The 17,073-nt window shown below is 43.4% G+C and overlaps 1 protein-coding gene across 2 annotated transcripts; it reads left to right on the plus strand.

The window, feature by feature from the left end:
- Positions 1 to 324: 324 nt before the first annotated feature.
- On the plus strand, positions 325 to 16,214 carry LOC109889503 (protein NEDD1-like). Of its 2 annotated transcripts, none has more exons than XM_020480966.2 (16): positions 325 to 508; positions 1,429 to 1,572; positions 2,068 to 2,162; positions 2,272 to 2,388; positions 2,582 to 2,722; positions 2,932 to 3,161; positions 3,432 to 3,636; positions 4,277 to 4,457; positions 4,610 to 4,720; positions 4,859 to 4,912; positions 5,260 to 5,361; positions 5,662 to 5,894; positions 10,826 to 11,015; positions 12,953 to 13,088; positions 13,839 to 13,905; positions 15,308 to 16,214. In XM_020480966.2, the coding sequence occupies exons 2-16, from the start codon at positions 1,437 to 1,439 to the stop codon at positions 15,410 to 15,412; spliced, it is 2,103 nt and encodes a 700-aa protein (XP_020336555.1). In that variant the 5' UTR covers positions 325 to 508; positions 1,429 to 1,436; the 3' UTR covers positions 15,413 to 16,214. The 2 variants fall into 2 exon arrangements, with proteins under 2 accessions (XP_020336555.1, XP_020336553.1); XM_020480964.2 differs by having other exon boundaries at positions 325 to 504.
- Positions 16,215 to 17,073: the final 859 nt, after the last annotated feature.

Raw genomic sequence — 17,073 nt, forward strand, 5'->3', positions numbered from 1 at the left:
CAATACATTTACAGATTTCAAAACACACTGTGTGCCCTCAGGCCCCTACTCCACCACAACCACATACAAAATCCATGTGTACCTGTGTATAGTGCATATGTTATCGCGTGTATGCATGTGTCTTTGCCTATGTTTGTGTTGCTTCACAGTCCCCCGCTGTTCCATAAGGTGTATTTTATATGTGTTTTTTTATATATATATAATTTTACTGCTTCCATCAGTTACCTGATGTGGAATGGAGTTCTCTATGGGGGCGTCTTATGAGTGGTCTTTCTGGGCTCGGCGTCAGTTAAACTGCAGTACCGCCAGTGTCCTCTGTATACATGAGATGGCTTGCTTCCCAACTGGAACCCTGGGGACTTAGGGGGGCCGCTGTCCTGGCTGCAAATGCAGGAATGCCCACATGCAGGATCGCCGCCAATTGCGGGTTGCAATTGCACACTATTGAAATTTAAATAGTTTGTGACAATTCATAGGACAATTTCACAAGGAAATCAGGAACAAGTAAGTGAGTGCCATGAATTGACATGCTCGCATAGACTAATGACTTTAGCTAGATAGTATAACCAAACCCTGTACTTTAAACTTTATTTAGCTGATCTAACGTTTGCTAGCTAGCAACTTGATCAAATTTAGCCACTGGCTAACGTTTACAGGCTAGCTACTCTTTCTTCGCAGAAGTAGTCTCAATTAACTAGCTAACGTTAGCTACCTGTGGTTAACTAGTTAATGAACGTTAGTAGGTTCACTAGTTGTCCATTTAACTTAGGTGTTTACAGCAGCTTTGTTGTACGTTTTTGATAATTTTGAATAGTCAAAAGAACCACCAACTCGCTTGCCAATTCAGGCTAACTAACTTATCTAGCTGTTTACATTTTAGCTTAGTTGGCTAACGTTATCTAGCTGTTTTGCTAATGGTGTTAGCTAGCTAATGTTCTTGTGACTTGTTAAATATAGCTAACGTGACTAGAACAGCTTCAGTAGTTAGCTGATAGTGCATGTAGCAATGTTTGATAAGAACTTTTCTCAGCTTTGCTCAAATCTCCATTTGGGCTAGCTAACCTAAATAGCCTGTTACCAATTGAAATGTCATTTGTACTTTTTATTATGCATTTCTTCTGTATAGCTTGCTCATTTATTTGCTACGTCATTAACGTTGTTTTCGCTTCTCTGAAAATTTGTTGTGAAATAATTATCTTAACATGGGCTTTCTCTCTGTAGATGGGAGGTAGTTCTATATCATTGAACACTCGGGGTCTTCGTCATGTCAGTCTCACTGCAGAGAAAATACACCCGCTGCAAGCTCAAAACATCTTTGCTTCTTGGCAGCAGCGTTATTTCTCAGTAAACGCATCTCATTTTGCATCCATCTGACAACGGGGGAGTGTGTGTGCGCCATCACTCACAGCGGTCCTTGTGTCTCTGCAGCCGTTGCTATGGAAGAGGTGACGCATCTGGTGTCGTCGGGTGACTGTGTTAAGATCTGGGACTCAGCCTCCATGACAGTTTTGGAACAGTTTAACCCGCACAGCGCTACACACCCTGTGGCCCAAGTGTGCTGGAGCAGCAACAGTATCCTTCTTACTAACCCTCTGGGTATGTCCATGTACCTATGTTCAAATCAAATCAAAGTTTATTTGTCACGTGCGCCGAATACAACAGGTGTAAACCTTACAGTGGAATGCTTACTTACAAGCTCTAACCAATGGTGCAAAAAAAAGTGTGTGTAGGTAAGTAAAGAAATAAAACAACAGTAGAAAGACATTTGAAAAAGAGTAGCAAGGCTATATACCTGTTAGTCAGGCTTATTGAGGTAGTATGGCTTGGGGGTAAAAACTGTTGAGAAGCCTTTTTGTCCTAGACTTGGCACTCCGGTACCACTGTTATAATGGATTATTTTTTGTTTTCCCTTTGCTCTCGTCACATTCTAGTTGAACTATAGTGGTGAGCAGCCCCCACACCTTCATGTAAACAATAAATTTTGTAGGTAATTTTTATCATCCACCCAGTTCTGTTCTGTGACATAAATGACAATATGCAGTCAGTTGCCTTGACTTGACTCCTCAGATCAGTATCTTGTAAGTGCCAGCAGTATAGGAGACAAGCTGGTGGTATCCAGTCTCAAGTCCGCTCCTATCCCAGTGGTGGAGCTTGCAGAGGGGGTGAGTGTATGTGGCCTGACAGCCAGGGCCAGTAAAATACTCTTTCAGTTCCATTCTAATTCATTACCCTCCCGCATGTTGTCACATTATTATATTTTTTTGTCCTCAGAAAAAGCAGACACGTGTGAGTCTGAACTCAACGTCCCAGTACCTAGTGAGTGGGGGGCTTGATAACTCTGTTAACATCTGGGACCTGAAGGCCAAGAGGCTTCATCGCACCCTCAAGGTACCCTCAGTCTTACCTGTGACCCTACCCATGGGAACTATGTTCTAGTACTTATATTTCGAACACATCTCACCTGAACATCTGGTCCAAGCTTTCGGTGTAGATATCGAGGCATTTTAGAGTTACCTGTATTACTAGCACAGAGGCTCAAGAACTCAAGGCACAATCTACATCCTCACATGTCTCTCACCAGGACCACAAAGAGGAGGTGACGTGCGTGTCTTTCAACGGCAGTGACAGCTACATCGCCTCGGGCTCCACCAGTGGTGACATCATCCTGCACAGCATCACCACCAACCTGTCCAGTAATGCATTTGGACACGGCATCAACCAAGTGAGTGTTCTGTTGGACCTGACACACTTAACACTGTAACCATGACCCTTTGCTTATACTTAGCCAATTCTATCCCAGTGCCTGAGTGGTAGGGGCTAGGGGTTGTTACTGGTCATCAAATCAATATGAGGCTGAAGGATAAAAGACAATGACAAAATTGGGGACAATTAAAATGCCTCAGGTCTAAAATTACGTTCCTCCCACCTTAGCCCATCCACGACCTGAAGTACTCTGTGGTTAAGCGCTCCCTGCTGGGCAGTGTGTCAGATAGCGGCTCGGTGGTCCTGTGGGACGCCAACACTCAGAAGGAGCTGCACGTGTTCGATGGAGCCCACAAGGCCCCCGCCTCAGGCCTGGCCTTCTCTCCTGCCAACGACCTGCTCTTTGTCACCGTTGGCCTGGACAAGAAGATCATCTGCTATGATACCTCCAGCAAGATGTAAGAGCATGGGGTTTAGTATTGACCAAACAAGTTTAGAGATATACTGTTTGACTGAGAGAGAGCCTGTTACCTTGGTATTTTTTTTACAAGCTTTGTTGTTGCAATTTTTGGGGGTCAAAACACATTCACATTATTTTGTACTTTGTCAATGATGCTGTCCTTTACTAGTGATTAGTTCTTCAACAGCGCGAAGGGGACTTTAGAACTGGCTCTTGTGCTTTCAAGTACAGAGTTGATGTTTGTTTGTTTCTGCTGCCTCTCTCGCAGTATTCTCCGCAACATGTGTGTGGAGTCCCCGTTGACGGCCATTGACTTCACTCCAGATGGGGCAGGGCTGGTAGTGGGCTCCACCCAGGGCAGACTGTACCTGTACGACCTGCGCAACCTCAGCTCCCCTACTATGACTGCCGCGGCACACAAGACCTCCATCACCAGCTTGCGCTTCCAGAGTTCCCAGAGCAGACACCTCAAGGTAGGCTACACACCACAGCCCACTTTTAAATGATTTCCAGTCACAAGATTTGAAAAGTTTAAAATAAACAGCACTCTTTTTAAAATCCCTTGAATTGGAATTTCCTAAACTGAGTTCAAATTTTATTTTTGTTAGGGACTGCAGCTGTACTGTGACTGAGACACTGGTTTTGAGATTTTGTGATGACATTTGTTTGCGCAAGGGGGTACGCCAAGACCATGTGGGTTTTCTTTGGTCTGTTGTGCATGTTGTACGGAACCAACTCTTTAAAAAAAAAATGTATTCCTTAATTTATGTAAATAGTTTGACACTTATTGTGACATAAATGCTTTTGTATTGAGTGTTATATTTCACTTGATGGGAAATGCTGTGCCCTTTTGTTTTTACAGTAAGCATTTGCCCAGAGTAATGCACTTTGTCAGTTCAGCGTGTATCTCTTGACAGCATGCACTGTAAGCCTGCATTGTATGGCTATGGGCTCCTGACTAATAAAGGACCCAAATGCTTCTAAAACCTTAAATACAGATCTCAATAGAGCCAGTATTGTAGCTTGTATGTATTTAACTGGCATGTGTTACCTGAGATCAATTAAACTTGACCTTTGCAAGCTAACCATGTCCCTTGGTTTTTCCCTTGTTAGTCCAGTAAAATAGCTTCCAGCAAGTCTTCCAGGGCCCAGACAAGCAAGAGGATCTCAGCCAGGCTGGGTAGTACCTACCTACCAGTAACTACCTCCACCTCCAGCTCCACCTCCAATCCCCCCTCTAGCCTGCCTGCACACCATGCAGTAGAAAGATGGGATGGACAAGCCCAGGGCACAGGTCAGACTCGCTCTAGTACCTCAAATATACTCTGGCCAACATCCTGACCTGAAACACCAGCCGATTTCCAATTCATGGTCTAGACCAGTGCTAGTCAAACCTTAGCTTGGAGGTCCAGAGAGCAGATTGTGTGTGTGTGTGTGTGTCTGTAGGCACACACAGAGAGGCAGTGGGCCAGCTGGGTGTTGACTGCCTGCCTAGTCTGGACAAGTTCAGCAGCGTGGGTAGAAACAGCCTGGACATCTTCTCCCCCGTAAAAGACGGTGAGCTCCACACTTGTCTTTGACTCTTCAATTTAGTTTCAACTTACTCTCTGATATATCAAGTTTAGATTTGGTTGTCAGTCTCTCTCTCCTCTCTGTTTTCTTTTCAAACTGACAGCTTGTTTTCTTTGTCTTTAGATTACAAAGCCCACAGGATGAGTGGTGATGCTTCTGGTGGAATCAAAGGGAAAGGTAGGTGTATTTGCCATGTCCTCTTTTACAGTTCAAGTAGTTCTCTCATTGAATGAATGGTCATGAGGACCCTGCACCGCTAACCATGAGTTGAAGACGTGCGTCTTTTTTAATTATCCCTCTGTAATAAACCTGATGCAACTAATCAAGGGCTTGGCTAGTAGTTGAATTGGGTGTGTTAGTGCTGGGCTAGAACAAAAATGTGCACCATGTGGGGTTCATCCAGGAATTGATTGAGAAACACTGCTATAAACATTCAATAAAGTTCACTGTCCACTGTACATCTCATATATACTGGTGTACATGATTGAGACCACATTTGTGACTGTTGTTTGTATGTACCATAGCGATCAGTTTGGATATGTTCTCCAGAGAAGGGCAGCAAAGCATGGAGAAGTTCAGCAAAGTGGGACGCAACAGTCTGGACATTTTCTCTCCTGTTAGAGAGGGTGAGATTCTATTTGTGTGTCTCTTGACATTCAAAGTTCACATTGTTCTGCACAGCTTCACAAACCTGCAAACTTTTCCAAACCCTTTCCACTTTAATTGAGGGATACTGAGAGATTCTTGCATTTACCCTGTTCTACTTACCCAGAGTCAGATGAACTTGAGGATACCATTTTTATGCCTCTGCCTGCAGTATGGAGGAAGTTATCGGTAGTTTCGTGAGCCGACACTTAACTAGCATTAGCGTAATGACTGGAAGTCTATAGGTACGGTAACGCCATTGATTTTCTTGATCTTTGCAGATTACAAAACCCATGGAATGTCTGCAGATGAATCAAATGGGAAGAAAGGAAACAATCTGGACTTCCTCCCTACCTACTCTGGTGGTCCCCCACACCACAAGACTCCCCTGGGCACCCTTGGAGGAGGGTGCTGTTACAGCCCCCTACCTGTCTTCCAGACCCCTTCACCAATCAAAGAGGAGCTAGCCATGCCTCCTGCACCAGCGCAGACAGACACACAGGACTCAAAAAGGGTCAGTCTACCTTATTCAATCAGCTGTTGTACCATGACCAACTTGGAATGCTGACACAGACCATTTGAACCAGGAGTATTCAATTATTGTCCTGGGGTCTTCCTAGCCCAACACTATCAGACCTGATACAAATACTTAAGGACATTCATTACTTGAATCAAATGTGATAGTGTTGGGCTGGAACAAAAAGGTGCCGATCAGGGAAGCCCCAGAACCAGAAATGAAACTCCTGATTTAGTCTCTGTTTTTCCTGTCAAAATGTGTAGTGCCTTCAGAAAGTATTCATACCCCTTGACTTATTCCACATTTTGGTGTTACAGCCTGAATTCAAAATGGATTAAAGATATATTTTTTTACACACAATACTCAATGACAGTGAAACAACATGTTTGTAGAAATGTTTGTACATTTATTGGAAATTAAATACAGAAATATCTAATTTACCTAAGTATTCACATCCGAGTCAATACATTGTAGAAACAGCTGTAATCATTGCCAAAGGTGCAAGTCTCTAAGAGCTTTCCACACCTGGATTGTGCAACATTTGCCCATTTTATTATTTTGAGAAGTCTTCAAGCTCTGTCATTTGTTGTTGATCATTGCTAGACAACCATTTTCAGGTCTTGGCGTAGATTTAAGTCAACTGTAACTCGGCCTCTCAGGAACATTCTCTGTCTTGGTAAGCAACTCCAGTGTAGATTTGGCCTTGTGTTTTAGGCTATTGTCCTGCTGAAAAGTGAATTCATCTCCCTGTGTCTGGTGGAAAGCTGACAACCAGGTTTTCCTTTACGATTTTACCTGTGCTTAGCTCCATTCCGTATCTTTTTTTATCCTGGAAAAACTCCCCAGTCCTTAATGATTACAAGCTAATCCATAACATGATGCAGCCACCAGTATGCTTGAAAATACGGAGAGTGGTACTGAGTAATGTATTGGATTTGCCCCAACCATAACCCTTTGTTTTCAGAACAAAAAGTGAATTGCTGTATAATTGCTTTATATATATATATATTTTTTGCAGTGTTAGACAGCACAGGCAGACGTTTTACGTGCCCCCAACAGATAGTGTTTATTTGCATTGTTTGTTACTTATTTTGTACATAATGTTGCCGCTACCGTCTCTTTTGACCAAAAATAACTTCTAGACATCAGGACTGCTATTACTCACCACGGACTGGCAGAATCCTTTTTTTCCCTTTCACGGCTCTGATAACCCTGACGTGAAGGATATACCGCTTCCTCGGGAACAGGACCCGGTCCCAGTGATCTGTATGAAGAGGAGGCGGCGAAAGAGGGGCCTAAGGGCGGCTGCCATCTGAGAATTCGTAGGTGATCGAATAAACCTCCACTTCCCTCCATTCTGCTAGCAAACGTACAATCCTTGGAGAATAAAATCGATGAGTTACGCGGAAGATTAAACTACCAGCGGAACATTAAAAACTGTAACATCTTATGCTTCACGTGGCTGAATGATGACAATATCAACATACATCTGTCTGGTTATACGATGTACCGGCAGGAAAGAACAGCGGCGTCTGGTAAGACCAGGGGCGGCGGATGATGTATTTTTGTAAATAACAGCTGGTGTACAATACCTAAGGAAGTCTCAAGCTATTGCTCGAGGTAGAGTATCTCATGATAAGCTGTTTACCACACTACCTACCGAGAGAGTTTTCATCTGTATTCTTCGTAGCTGTTTACATACCACCACAGTCAGAGGCTGGCACTAAGATAGCATTGAATGAGCTGTATTCCGCCATAAGCTAACAAGAAAACGTTCACCCAGGGGCGACACTCTTAGTGGCCAGGGACTTTAATGCAGGGAAACTTAAATCTGTTTGACCTCATTTCTACCAGCATGTCACATGTGCGACCAGAGGGAAAATAACTCTGGACCACCTTTACACACACAGAGACGCATACAAAGCTCGCCCTCCATTTGGCAAATCTGACCATAATTCTATCCTCCTGATTCCTGCGTACAAGCAAAAATTAAAGTAGGAATCAACAGTGACTAGATCGATTAAAAAAAGTGGTCAGATGAAGCAGATGCTAAGCTACAGGACTGTTTTGTTAGCACAGACAAATATGTTCCAGGATTCCTCCGATGGCATTGGGGTGTACACCACATCAGTCATTGGCTTCATCAATAAGTGCATTGATGACGTCATCCCCACAGTGACCCCAACTAGAAGCCATGGATTACAGGCCAGAGCTGCTGCGGCGAACCATCAAACAGGCAAAGCGTTAATATAGGACTAAGATCGAATCGTACTACACCGGCTCCGATGCTTGTCTTATGTGGCAGGGCTTGCAAACCATTACAGACTACAAAGGGAAGCACAGCCGAGAGCTGCCCAGTGACATGAGTCTACCAGACGAGCTAAACTACTTCTATGCTCGCTTCAAGGCAAATAACACTGAAACATGCATGACAGCACCAGCTGTTCCGGGAAGACTGTGTGATCACACTCTCCACAGCCGATGTGAGTAAGACCTTTAAACAGGTCAACATTCACAAGGCCACAGGACCAGACAGATTACCAGGTAGTGTACTGCGAGCATGCGCTGACCAACTGTCAAGTGTCTTCACTGACATTTTCAACCACTCCCTGTCCGAGTCCGTAATGCCAACATGTTTTAAGCAGACCACCATAGTACCTGTGCCCAAGAACACTAAAGTAACCTGCCTAAATGACTACTGACCTGTAGCACTCACATCTGTAGCCATGAAGTGCTTTGAAAGGCTAGTCATGGCTCACATCAACACCATCATCCCAGAAACCCTAGACCCACTCCAATTTGCATACCGCCCCAACAGATCTACAGATGTTGCGATCTCTGTTGCACTCCACACTGCCCTTTCCCACCTGGACAAAAGGAACACCTATGTGAGAATGCTTTTCATTGACTACAGCTCAGCGTTCAACACCATAGTGCCCTCAAAGCTCATCAATAAGCTAAGGACCCTGGGACTAAACACCTCCCTCTGCAACTGGATCCTGGACTTCCTGACGGGCCGCCAACCCAGGTGATTAGGATAGGTAACAACACATCCACAACGCTGATCCTCAACACAGGGGCCCCTCAGGGGTGTGTGCTCAGTCCCCTCCTGTACTCCCTGTTCACTCATGACTGCACAGCCAGGCACGACTCCAACATCATCATTACATTTTCCGATGACACAACAGTGGTAGGCCTGATCACTGACAACAAGACAGCTTATAAGGAGGAGGTCAGAGACCTGGCCGTGCCAGGACAACAACCTCCCCCTCAACATGATCAAGACTAAGGAGAGTATTGTGGACTACAGGAAAAAGAGGACGGGGCTGCAGTGGAGAAGGTTGAGAGCTTCAAGTTTCTTGGTGTCCACATCACCAACAAACTAGAATGGTCCAAGCACACCAAGACAGTCGTAAAGAGGGCACAACAAAGCCTATTTCCCCTCAGGAGACTGAAAAGATTTGGCATGGGTCCTCAGATCCTCAAAAGGTTCTACAGCTTGCACCATCGAGAGCATGACTGGTTGCATCACTGCCTGGTATGGCAACTGCTCGGCCTTCGACCGCAAGGCACCACAGAGGGTAGTGCGAACAGCCCAGTACATCACTGGGGCCAAGCTTCCTGCCATCCAGGACCTCTATACCAGTCGGTGTCAGAGGAAGGCCCTAACAATTGTCAATGACTCCAGCCACCCTAGTCATAGACTGTTCTCTCTGCTACCGCATAGCAAGCGGTACCGGAGGGCCAAGTCTAGGTCCAAGAGGCTTCAAAACCGCTTTTACTCCCAAGCCATATGACTCCTGAACATCTAGTCAAATGGCTACCCAGACTATTTTCAATGCCTCTCCCCCTCTTTACACCACTGCTACTCTCTGTTATCTATGCATAGTCACTTTAAATAACTTTGCCTACATGTACGTACTACCTCAACTGTGCCCCCGCACCTTGACACAGTATCGGTACCCCCCTGTGTATAGTCTCGCTATTGTTATTTTACTGCTGCTCTTTAATTACTTGTTACTTTTATCTCTTATTCTTATCCATATTTTTTTTAAACTGCGTTGTCGGTTAGGGGCTTGTAAGCAAGCATTTCACTAAGGTCTAAAACTGTTTTATTCGGCTCATGTGACAAATCAAATTTGATTTGATTTAGTGCCTTGTTGCAAACATGATGCATGTTTTGGAATCTTTTTTATTCTGTACAGGCTTCATTTTCACTCTGTTAATTAGATTAGTATTGTGGAGTAATTACAATGTTGATCCATCCACAGTTTTCTCCTATCACAGGCTTTAAACTCTGTAACCGGTTTAAAGTCACTCTGTTGGCCTCATGGTGAAATCCCTGAGAGGTTTCCCTCCTCTCTGGCAACTGAGTTAGGAAGAACACCTGTATCTTTGTATTGACTGGATGTATCCAAAGTGTAATTAATAACTTCACTATGCTCAAAGGGATATTCAATGTCTGCAAATGTTTACTCCTGAAATGATTGTCTCGCCATAACAAAGGGGTTGAATACTTATTGACTGAAGACATTTCAGCTTTTTGAAATAATTTGTTTAAAATAATCTAAAAACACAATTCCACTTTGCCATTATAGGGTATTGTGTGTAGGCCAGTGTCACAAAATCTAATTTTAAATTCAGGCTGTAGCACAACAAAATGTGGGAAAAGTCAAGGGGTGTGAATGCTTTATGAAGGCATTGTACACAATAGTCAACCTCTCATACAGATGAAAGTTGTCTCCCACCCATAAGCAAGCCCCCTCTAAAATAGGCATTATTTTATGCCTGGCTTCTACTGTAAGGCTTCTCAAAATAGGACTATGGATGCAGGATTTAATGGCTTGTAAGCAAGTTGTGGTCCAGGCAGTACTGAAACTGGAGACAATGTTCAAGCTGCTCTTCACCTGTGGCTGTTTGACTGACAGTATGAGAAGGGCAGTGGTTCCAGTCTGGAGGGTGAAGGCCCAACCACGCTCACGTCATCAGCCCAGACCTCACACAGCCAAACAGCACCGCCGTGCTTCACCACTGAACCCGGCCTGAGGACCAATGAATTGCAGGCCCAGCTGAGCTACAACACGCCCCTAAATGGTGTGCTGCCCATTATTGTACCAGGTGAGTTAGTGTTGTTATTTCTCTGTTTGGGTGAGAGCTGTAGATAATATGCTATATCAATGAATTTAGCATAACATGTATTATATCATAACTATACAGAACAAAAATATAAACGTAACATGTAAAGTGTTGGGCCCATGTTTCATGAGATGAAATAAAAGACCCCAGTATTTTTCCATATGCACAAAAATGTTTTTATATCCCTGTTAGTGAGCATTTCTACTTTGCCAAGGTATGCCACACCTGTCAGGTTGATGGATTATCAAGAAGCTGATTAAACAGCATGATCATTACACAGGTGTATCTTGTGCTGAGGAAAATAAAAGACCACTCTAAAAAGTGCAGTTTTGTCACACAACACTATGCCACCGATGTCTCCTTTTTGAGGGAGCGTGCAATTGGCATGCTCACTGCAGGAATGTCCACCAGGCCTCCCGAGTGGCGCAGTGGTCTAAGGCACTGCATCGCAGTGCTAGCTGTGCCTCTAGAGGTCCTGGTTTGAGTCCAAGCTCTGTCGCAGCCCCATGGGGCGGCGCACAATTGGCCCAGCGTCGTCCGGGTTAGGGGAGGGTTTGGCCGGCAGGGATGTCCTTGTCCCATCGCGCTCTAGCGACTCCTGTGGTGGGCCTGGGTGCATGCACGCTGACACTGTCGCCTGGTGTACGGTGTTTCCTCTGACACATTGGTGTGGCTGGCTTCCGGGTTAAGCTGGCATTGTGTTAAGAAGCAGTGCGGCTTGGTTGGGTCGTGTTTCGGCGGACGCATGGCTCTCGACCTTTGCCTCTCCCGAGTCCGTACAGGAGTTGCAGTGATGAGACAAGACTGTAACTACCAAATTTGGATACCACGAAGAGAAAAAAAAGAGCAATTAAGGAATATCCACCAGAGCTGATTCCAGATAATTTTATGATAATTTCCCTACCATAAGCTTCCTCCGTCATTTTTCAGAATTTGGCAGTATGTCCAACCGGCCCCACAACTGCAGACCACGTGTATAGTGTTGTGTGGGCAAGCGGTTTGCTGATGTCACCGTTGTGAACAGAGTGCCCCATGGTGACGGTGGGGTTATATGATATGGGCAGGCATAGACTACGGATAACAAACACAATTGCATTTAATTGATAGCAATTTTAATGCACAGAGATACCGTGACGAGGTCCTGAGGTTCATTGTCGTGCCATTCAATTCATCTTCCGCCATCACCTCATGTTTCAGCATGATAATGCACGGTCCTATGTCGCAAGGATCTATACACAATTCCTGGAAGCTGAAAATGTTCCTGCATACTCACCAGACATGTTTCTAATTGAGAATGTTTGGGATGCTCTGTATTTACATGTACTGCAGTCTGTTCCAGTTCTTGCCAATTTTAGCAACTTCGCACAGCCATTGAAGCGGAGTGGGACATCAAATCAAAGTTTATTTGTCACATGCACTGAATACAACCGTGAAATGCTTACTTACAGGCCTTAACCAACAGTGCAGTTTTTAACAAAAAAATAGGTATTAGGGGAACAATAGATAAGTAAAGAAATAAAAAAACAACAGTAAAATAACAGTAGTGAGGCTATATCCAGTATTCCACAGACCACAATCAACAGCCTGATCAACTCTATGCGAAGCAAATGGTAGTCACACCAGATACTGACTGGTTTTCTGATCCACACCTCTACCTTAAAAAAAAAGTTTTCTGTGACTAACAGATGCATATCTGTATTCCCAGTCATGTGAAATCCATAGATTAAGGCTTTATTTATTTATTTCAATTGACTGATTTACTTATGAACTAGAACTATGAACTGTAAATATTTGAAATTGGTGTATGTTGCGTTCCTATTTTTGTTCAGTATTGTAAAATATGAAATTATGTATGCACAGCATTACATGTACAGTGTGTGGTAGTGAGTTGACGAAACTAATGAAAAATACCCTGTCAGTGTCTTTGGCAGTGGCATCCTCGCTATCCGAGAGAATAGTGGAGGCTGTTGGAACAGAGGGTGGAGGGGCTCCCCTCACATCTCTACAGATCCAGTTCATCCGCAACATGATCCATGAGACCCTGGAAGACTTCCGGTGGGTGCACCTTCTCACAGCATATTACTTACAGTTGCTGAACCATCTTGTGCACCGTTTCTCTGTTCAATAGTGTCATTGGAATTTCATAATTTCTATAATTAAATTCACTTCTATTTCATAAGAATTTGTAAGATTCCTATTTGCATAAAATAGACAGAGACCAGTCTTATCAAAATTAGATAATAGTATTTATTCTCGGAGCTCGCTGCCATGAAACCACGAACAACAGTTTATATACAAAATATGACGTCATAGGTTATAAACTGTCCTTCCTCCTGGAAGGACAAAGCAGGTTCAAAAGTTTATTCCAACCCCCTAGCTCGCTCACTCCAGACACACACTTATCAAGATTAACTTCTGGAATCTTCACCTTCATCCATCACTATTTAGAAGACAGTTCCAGATAATGGAAAACCCAGGAAAACACTCGCTGCCTTATCTAAACATCCCAGAGCTAAGTTGAGTTGGTTCAACCATAGGTTAACAACCCTTTTTGCTTACTTAAAAACCCACAATCCATTCCTCCCCAACCTAGCTGAAATTGTATTTATTATGTTTAATTACCCCCTGTTTCATGCTACACAATCCCTTCCTTATGAATTAACATTATGAATCAGATATAATAAAACAGAGTAGAGTTTAATTAGTTCTAGTTCTATTTAAAATGTAGATATTGTTTAGTCATTACTCATAAAATTCCTAACAAATAGTTTTGTAGATTTTTGGCTAACCCCGTTTCCTCCACAGGGACGCCTGCCACCGAGACATAGTGAACCTCCAGGTGGAGATGGTCAAACAGTTCTACATTCAGCTGGTATGTGACATGTCCCTCTGGTCTAACTCCACACTTGAGTCCCCGATAAAAGCACACGCTAAACCAGTCTGCATTGTGGTTCCATTTCCCAAACCGACCTCTTGCAGGGTTCGTACTGTCATGAAAATCCTGGAAAAGTCATGGCATTTTAAAATTGGGTTTTTCAGGCCTGGAAACGTCATAGAAAATCATTGTATCATTTCTGTTAATGTAATTTTTAAGGTTATCAATCAAATAAAAATCAACATGTCAACGAGGATCCGAATGACACTTTAGGGCATCTGTGTTTGCACCTGCATATATGTGAGGCAGCCAATTCAAAACATACAGTTGAAGTCGGAAGTTTACATACACTTGAATGGCGCTCACCCACTCTGTAAATGTTAATATTATCCATAAAAGTATCCCTTACAATTATACACATCAGTTATGTAAGCTAACAACCAGCATACAGTTGAAGTTGTAAGTTTACATACACTTAGGTTGGAGTCATTAAAACTCATTTTTCAACCACTCCAAAAATTTCTTGTTAACAAACTATAGTTTTGGCAAGTCTGTTAGGACACCTACTTTGTGCATGACACAAGCAATTTTTCCTACAATTGTTTAGACAGATTATTTAACTTATTCACTGTATCACAATTCCAGTGGGTCAGAAGTTTACATACACTAAGTTGAATGTCATGGCATTAGAAGCTTCCAAATGGACAATGACCCCAAGCATTCTTCCAAAGTTGTGGCAAAATGGTATTGGAGTGGCCATCACAAAGCCCTGACCTCAATCCTATAGAAAATGTGTGGGCAGAACTGAAAAACCGTGTGAGCAAGGAGGCCTACAAACCTGACTCAGTTGCACCTGCTCTGTCAGGAGGAATGGGCCAAAATTCACCCAACTTATTGTGGGAAGCTTGTGGAAGGCTACCCAAAACGTTTGACCCAAGTTAAACGGCAATGCTACAAAATACTAATTGAGTGTATGTAAACTTCTGACCCACTGGGAATGTGATGAAAGAAATTAAAGCTGAAATAAATCATTCTCTCTACTATTATTCTGACATTTCACATTCTTAAAATAGTGCTGATCTTAACTGACCTAAGACGGGGAGTTTTTACTAGGATTAAATGTCAGGAATAGTGAAACTGAGTTTAAATGTATTTGGCTAAGGTGTATGTGAACTTCTGACTTCAACTGTAGGGTACAATATACAGTTGATCTGTTTAGCCATTATTAGCATGTAATAATGTTTTCGTCAAGTCACAAAAACATTATCACAACACTGGCGAATAAGGCCATAAAGTTAATTAAATTTGAACAAATCATAATTTAAACGTTAAAATGTTGTTTTATTCCTTCTGTCAAAATGTGTATAAACCCTGCTCTTGGTTCCTTGCTGCCTTTCAGAACGAGATCCATGGTCTGATCGAGAAGTACTCTGTCAATGACTCGCTGGTGGAGGAGATCGAGAAGCTGAGGGAGGAGAACAAGCGACTCCGAGAAAGTTACTGAGAGGTTGACTTGATGGAGTTAATAACCCCTGGATACAGTTGTTGTCCCTTCTCAACTCGGACAAAAGTCTTCCGCAGAGCTCAAGGTCTATGTGGAATAATCGTGCCAGGGACAGAACTCTGAAGGCCAAATGTGCCTTTTTTTTGTATCCTGGTTTAATTCCCTCCGTCTCTTTACATGGCATGCAGGGACCCTTTTGTATTCTCACCAGTTTATTTTGTACATGTCAAACTTGCCAAGGGCCTTGGAATGGATTAATTATGAAGTGCCTTACTAGTTGTAACCCAAGGGCTGGACCAGTATGTTATCAGTCACAAGGTATGACACAGTGGTTATCATGCTGGACTGGCCCGTGATGGCATGGCACTATTTTACCCCAATTCAAAACCGGTCTCTCCTCTCGCAGGTCCTTGTTGACTCCACCAGTGGATCTAATATAATGGACAAGTGTAAGTAATGATGCAAACTCCGTTACAATATTGCTGATACCTATTCATTCCTTTTAGATCTGTGAAGGAGAGATCAGCAAGGACCCAGGGATTGGAAGATGCATTAGCTTGGGATTGCCCTTAAATACTTCAGTATGGTTGAAGTTGATAGTATCCTTTGGCTTTTACTGGAATACTGAAGATAAATTAGGGCATGCCTTTGTTGGAAGACATAATCATGATAGTGTTTGTTGTGGACTAAGCACCCTCTATGAAGGGTGCTTGCATCGCCAAGTTTCTGCTCCTCATAGTTGAGTTTCTTTTGTTATAGATTTTTTTTATAAGAGGAAAATAAATACTCAATATGCATACAATCTCTTAATGTAATTCATTCTGATTTCAGAGTGACGCAGGAGACCGTTGAACGTTTTCAGTTACAATGCACTGTGAATGGTTCCATAAAGAGACAGCATGTTAATTATTTAATTTAACAATGAAATACAGGTGCAACAACACTTACAAAATAATACTTAAACATCTGTAATAGTATTGATTAAAACACATCTGATGCTTAGAGCCCAAATACTTCCTAATGGAGGAATTTAAAAACTAGATCAGACTGCATGGCCACATCATCAAAATGGAATAAAAGCAACCTTAGGATCAGTGCTATCTGGGATCCTTGGGACGTCCTTAACCATTACCCATTTAAAATGTCAACTTCCATAGGGTAGGGACGTCCCAAAGATCTAGCACGGACCATAGGACAAACACTGATAGAGGAGCTCTATGCCAGCAGCTCGGAGGATGGAACACTCTGCCTGTGGCAGACCGCAGTGGAAGGGCATGCTGCTGAGAAGCCTTTTTGTCCTAGACTTGGCACTCTGGTACCGCTTGCCATGCGGTAGTAGAGAGAACAGTCTATGACTGCGGTGGCTGGGGTCTTTGACAATTTTTAGGGCCTTCCTCTGACCCCGCCTGGTGTAGAGGTCCTGGATGGCAGGCAGCTTAGCCCCAGTGATGTACTGGGCCGTACGCACTACCCTCTGTAGTGCCTTGCGGTCGGAGGCCGAACAATTGCCGTACCAGGCAGTGATGCAACCAGTTGCTCTCGATGTTGCAGCTGTAGAACCTTTTGCGGATCTCAATCTTTTTAGTTTCCTGAGGGGGAATAGGCTTTGTCGTGCCCTCCTCACGACTGTCTTGGTGTGTTTGGACCATTCTAGTTTGTTG

This window comes from Oncorhynchus kisutch, linkage group LG4 (assembly GCF_002021735.2).
Source record: "Oncorhynchus kisutch isolate 150728-3 linkage group LG4, Okis_V2, whole genome shotgun sequence".
NCBI lineage: Eukaryota > Metazoa > Chordata > Actinopteri > Salmoniformes > Salmonidae > Oncorhynchus > Oncorhynchus kisutch.

Coding starts and splice junctions, on each gene's coding strand:
- LOC109889503 (XM_020480966.2), top strand. CDS start 1,437: ATGGAAGAGGTGACGCATCTGGTGTCGTCGGGTGACTGTGTTAAGATC. Junction 4,458..4,609: donor TGGACAAGCCCAGGGCACAG/GTCAGACTCGCT, acceptor GTGTGTCTGTAG/GCACACACAGAGAGGCAGTG. Junction 5,362..5,661: donor TTTCTCTCCTGTTAGAGAGG/GTGAGATTCTAT, acceptor TGATCTTTGCAG/ATTACAAAACCCATGGAATG.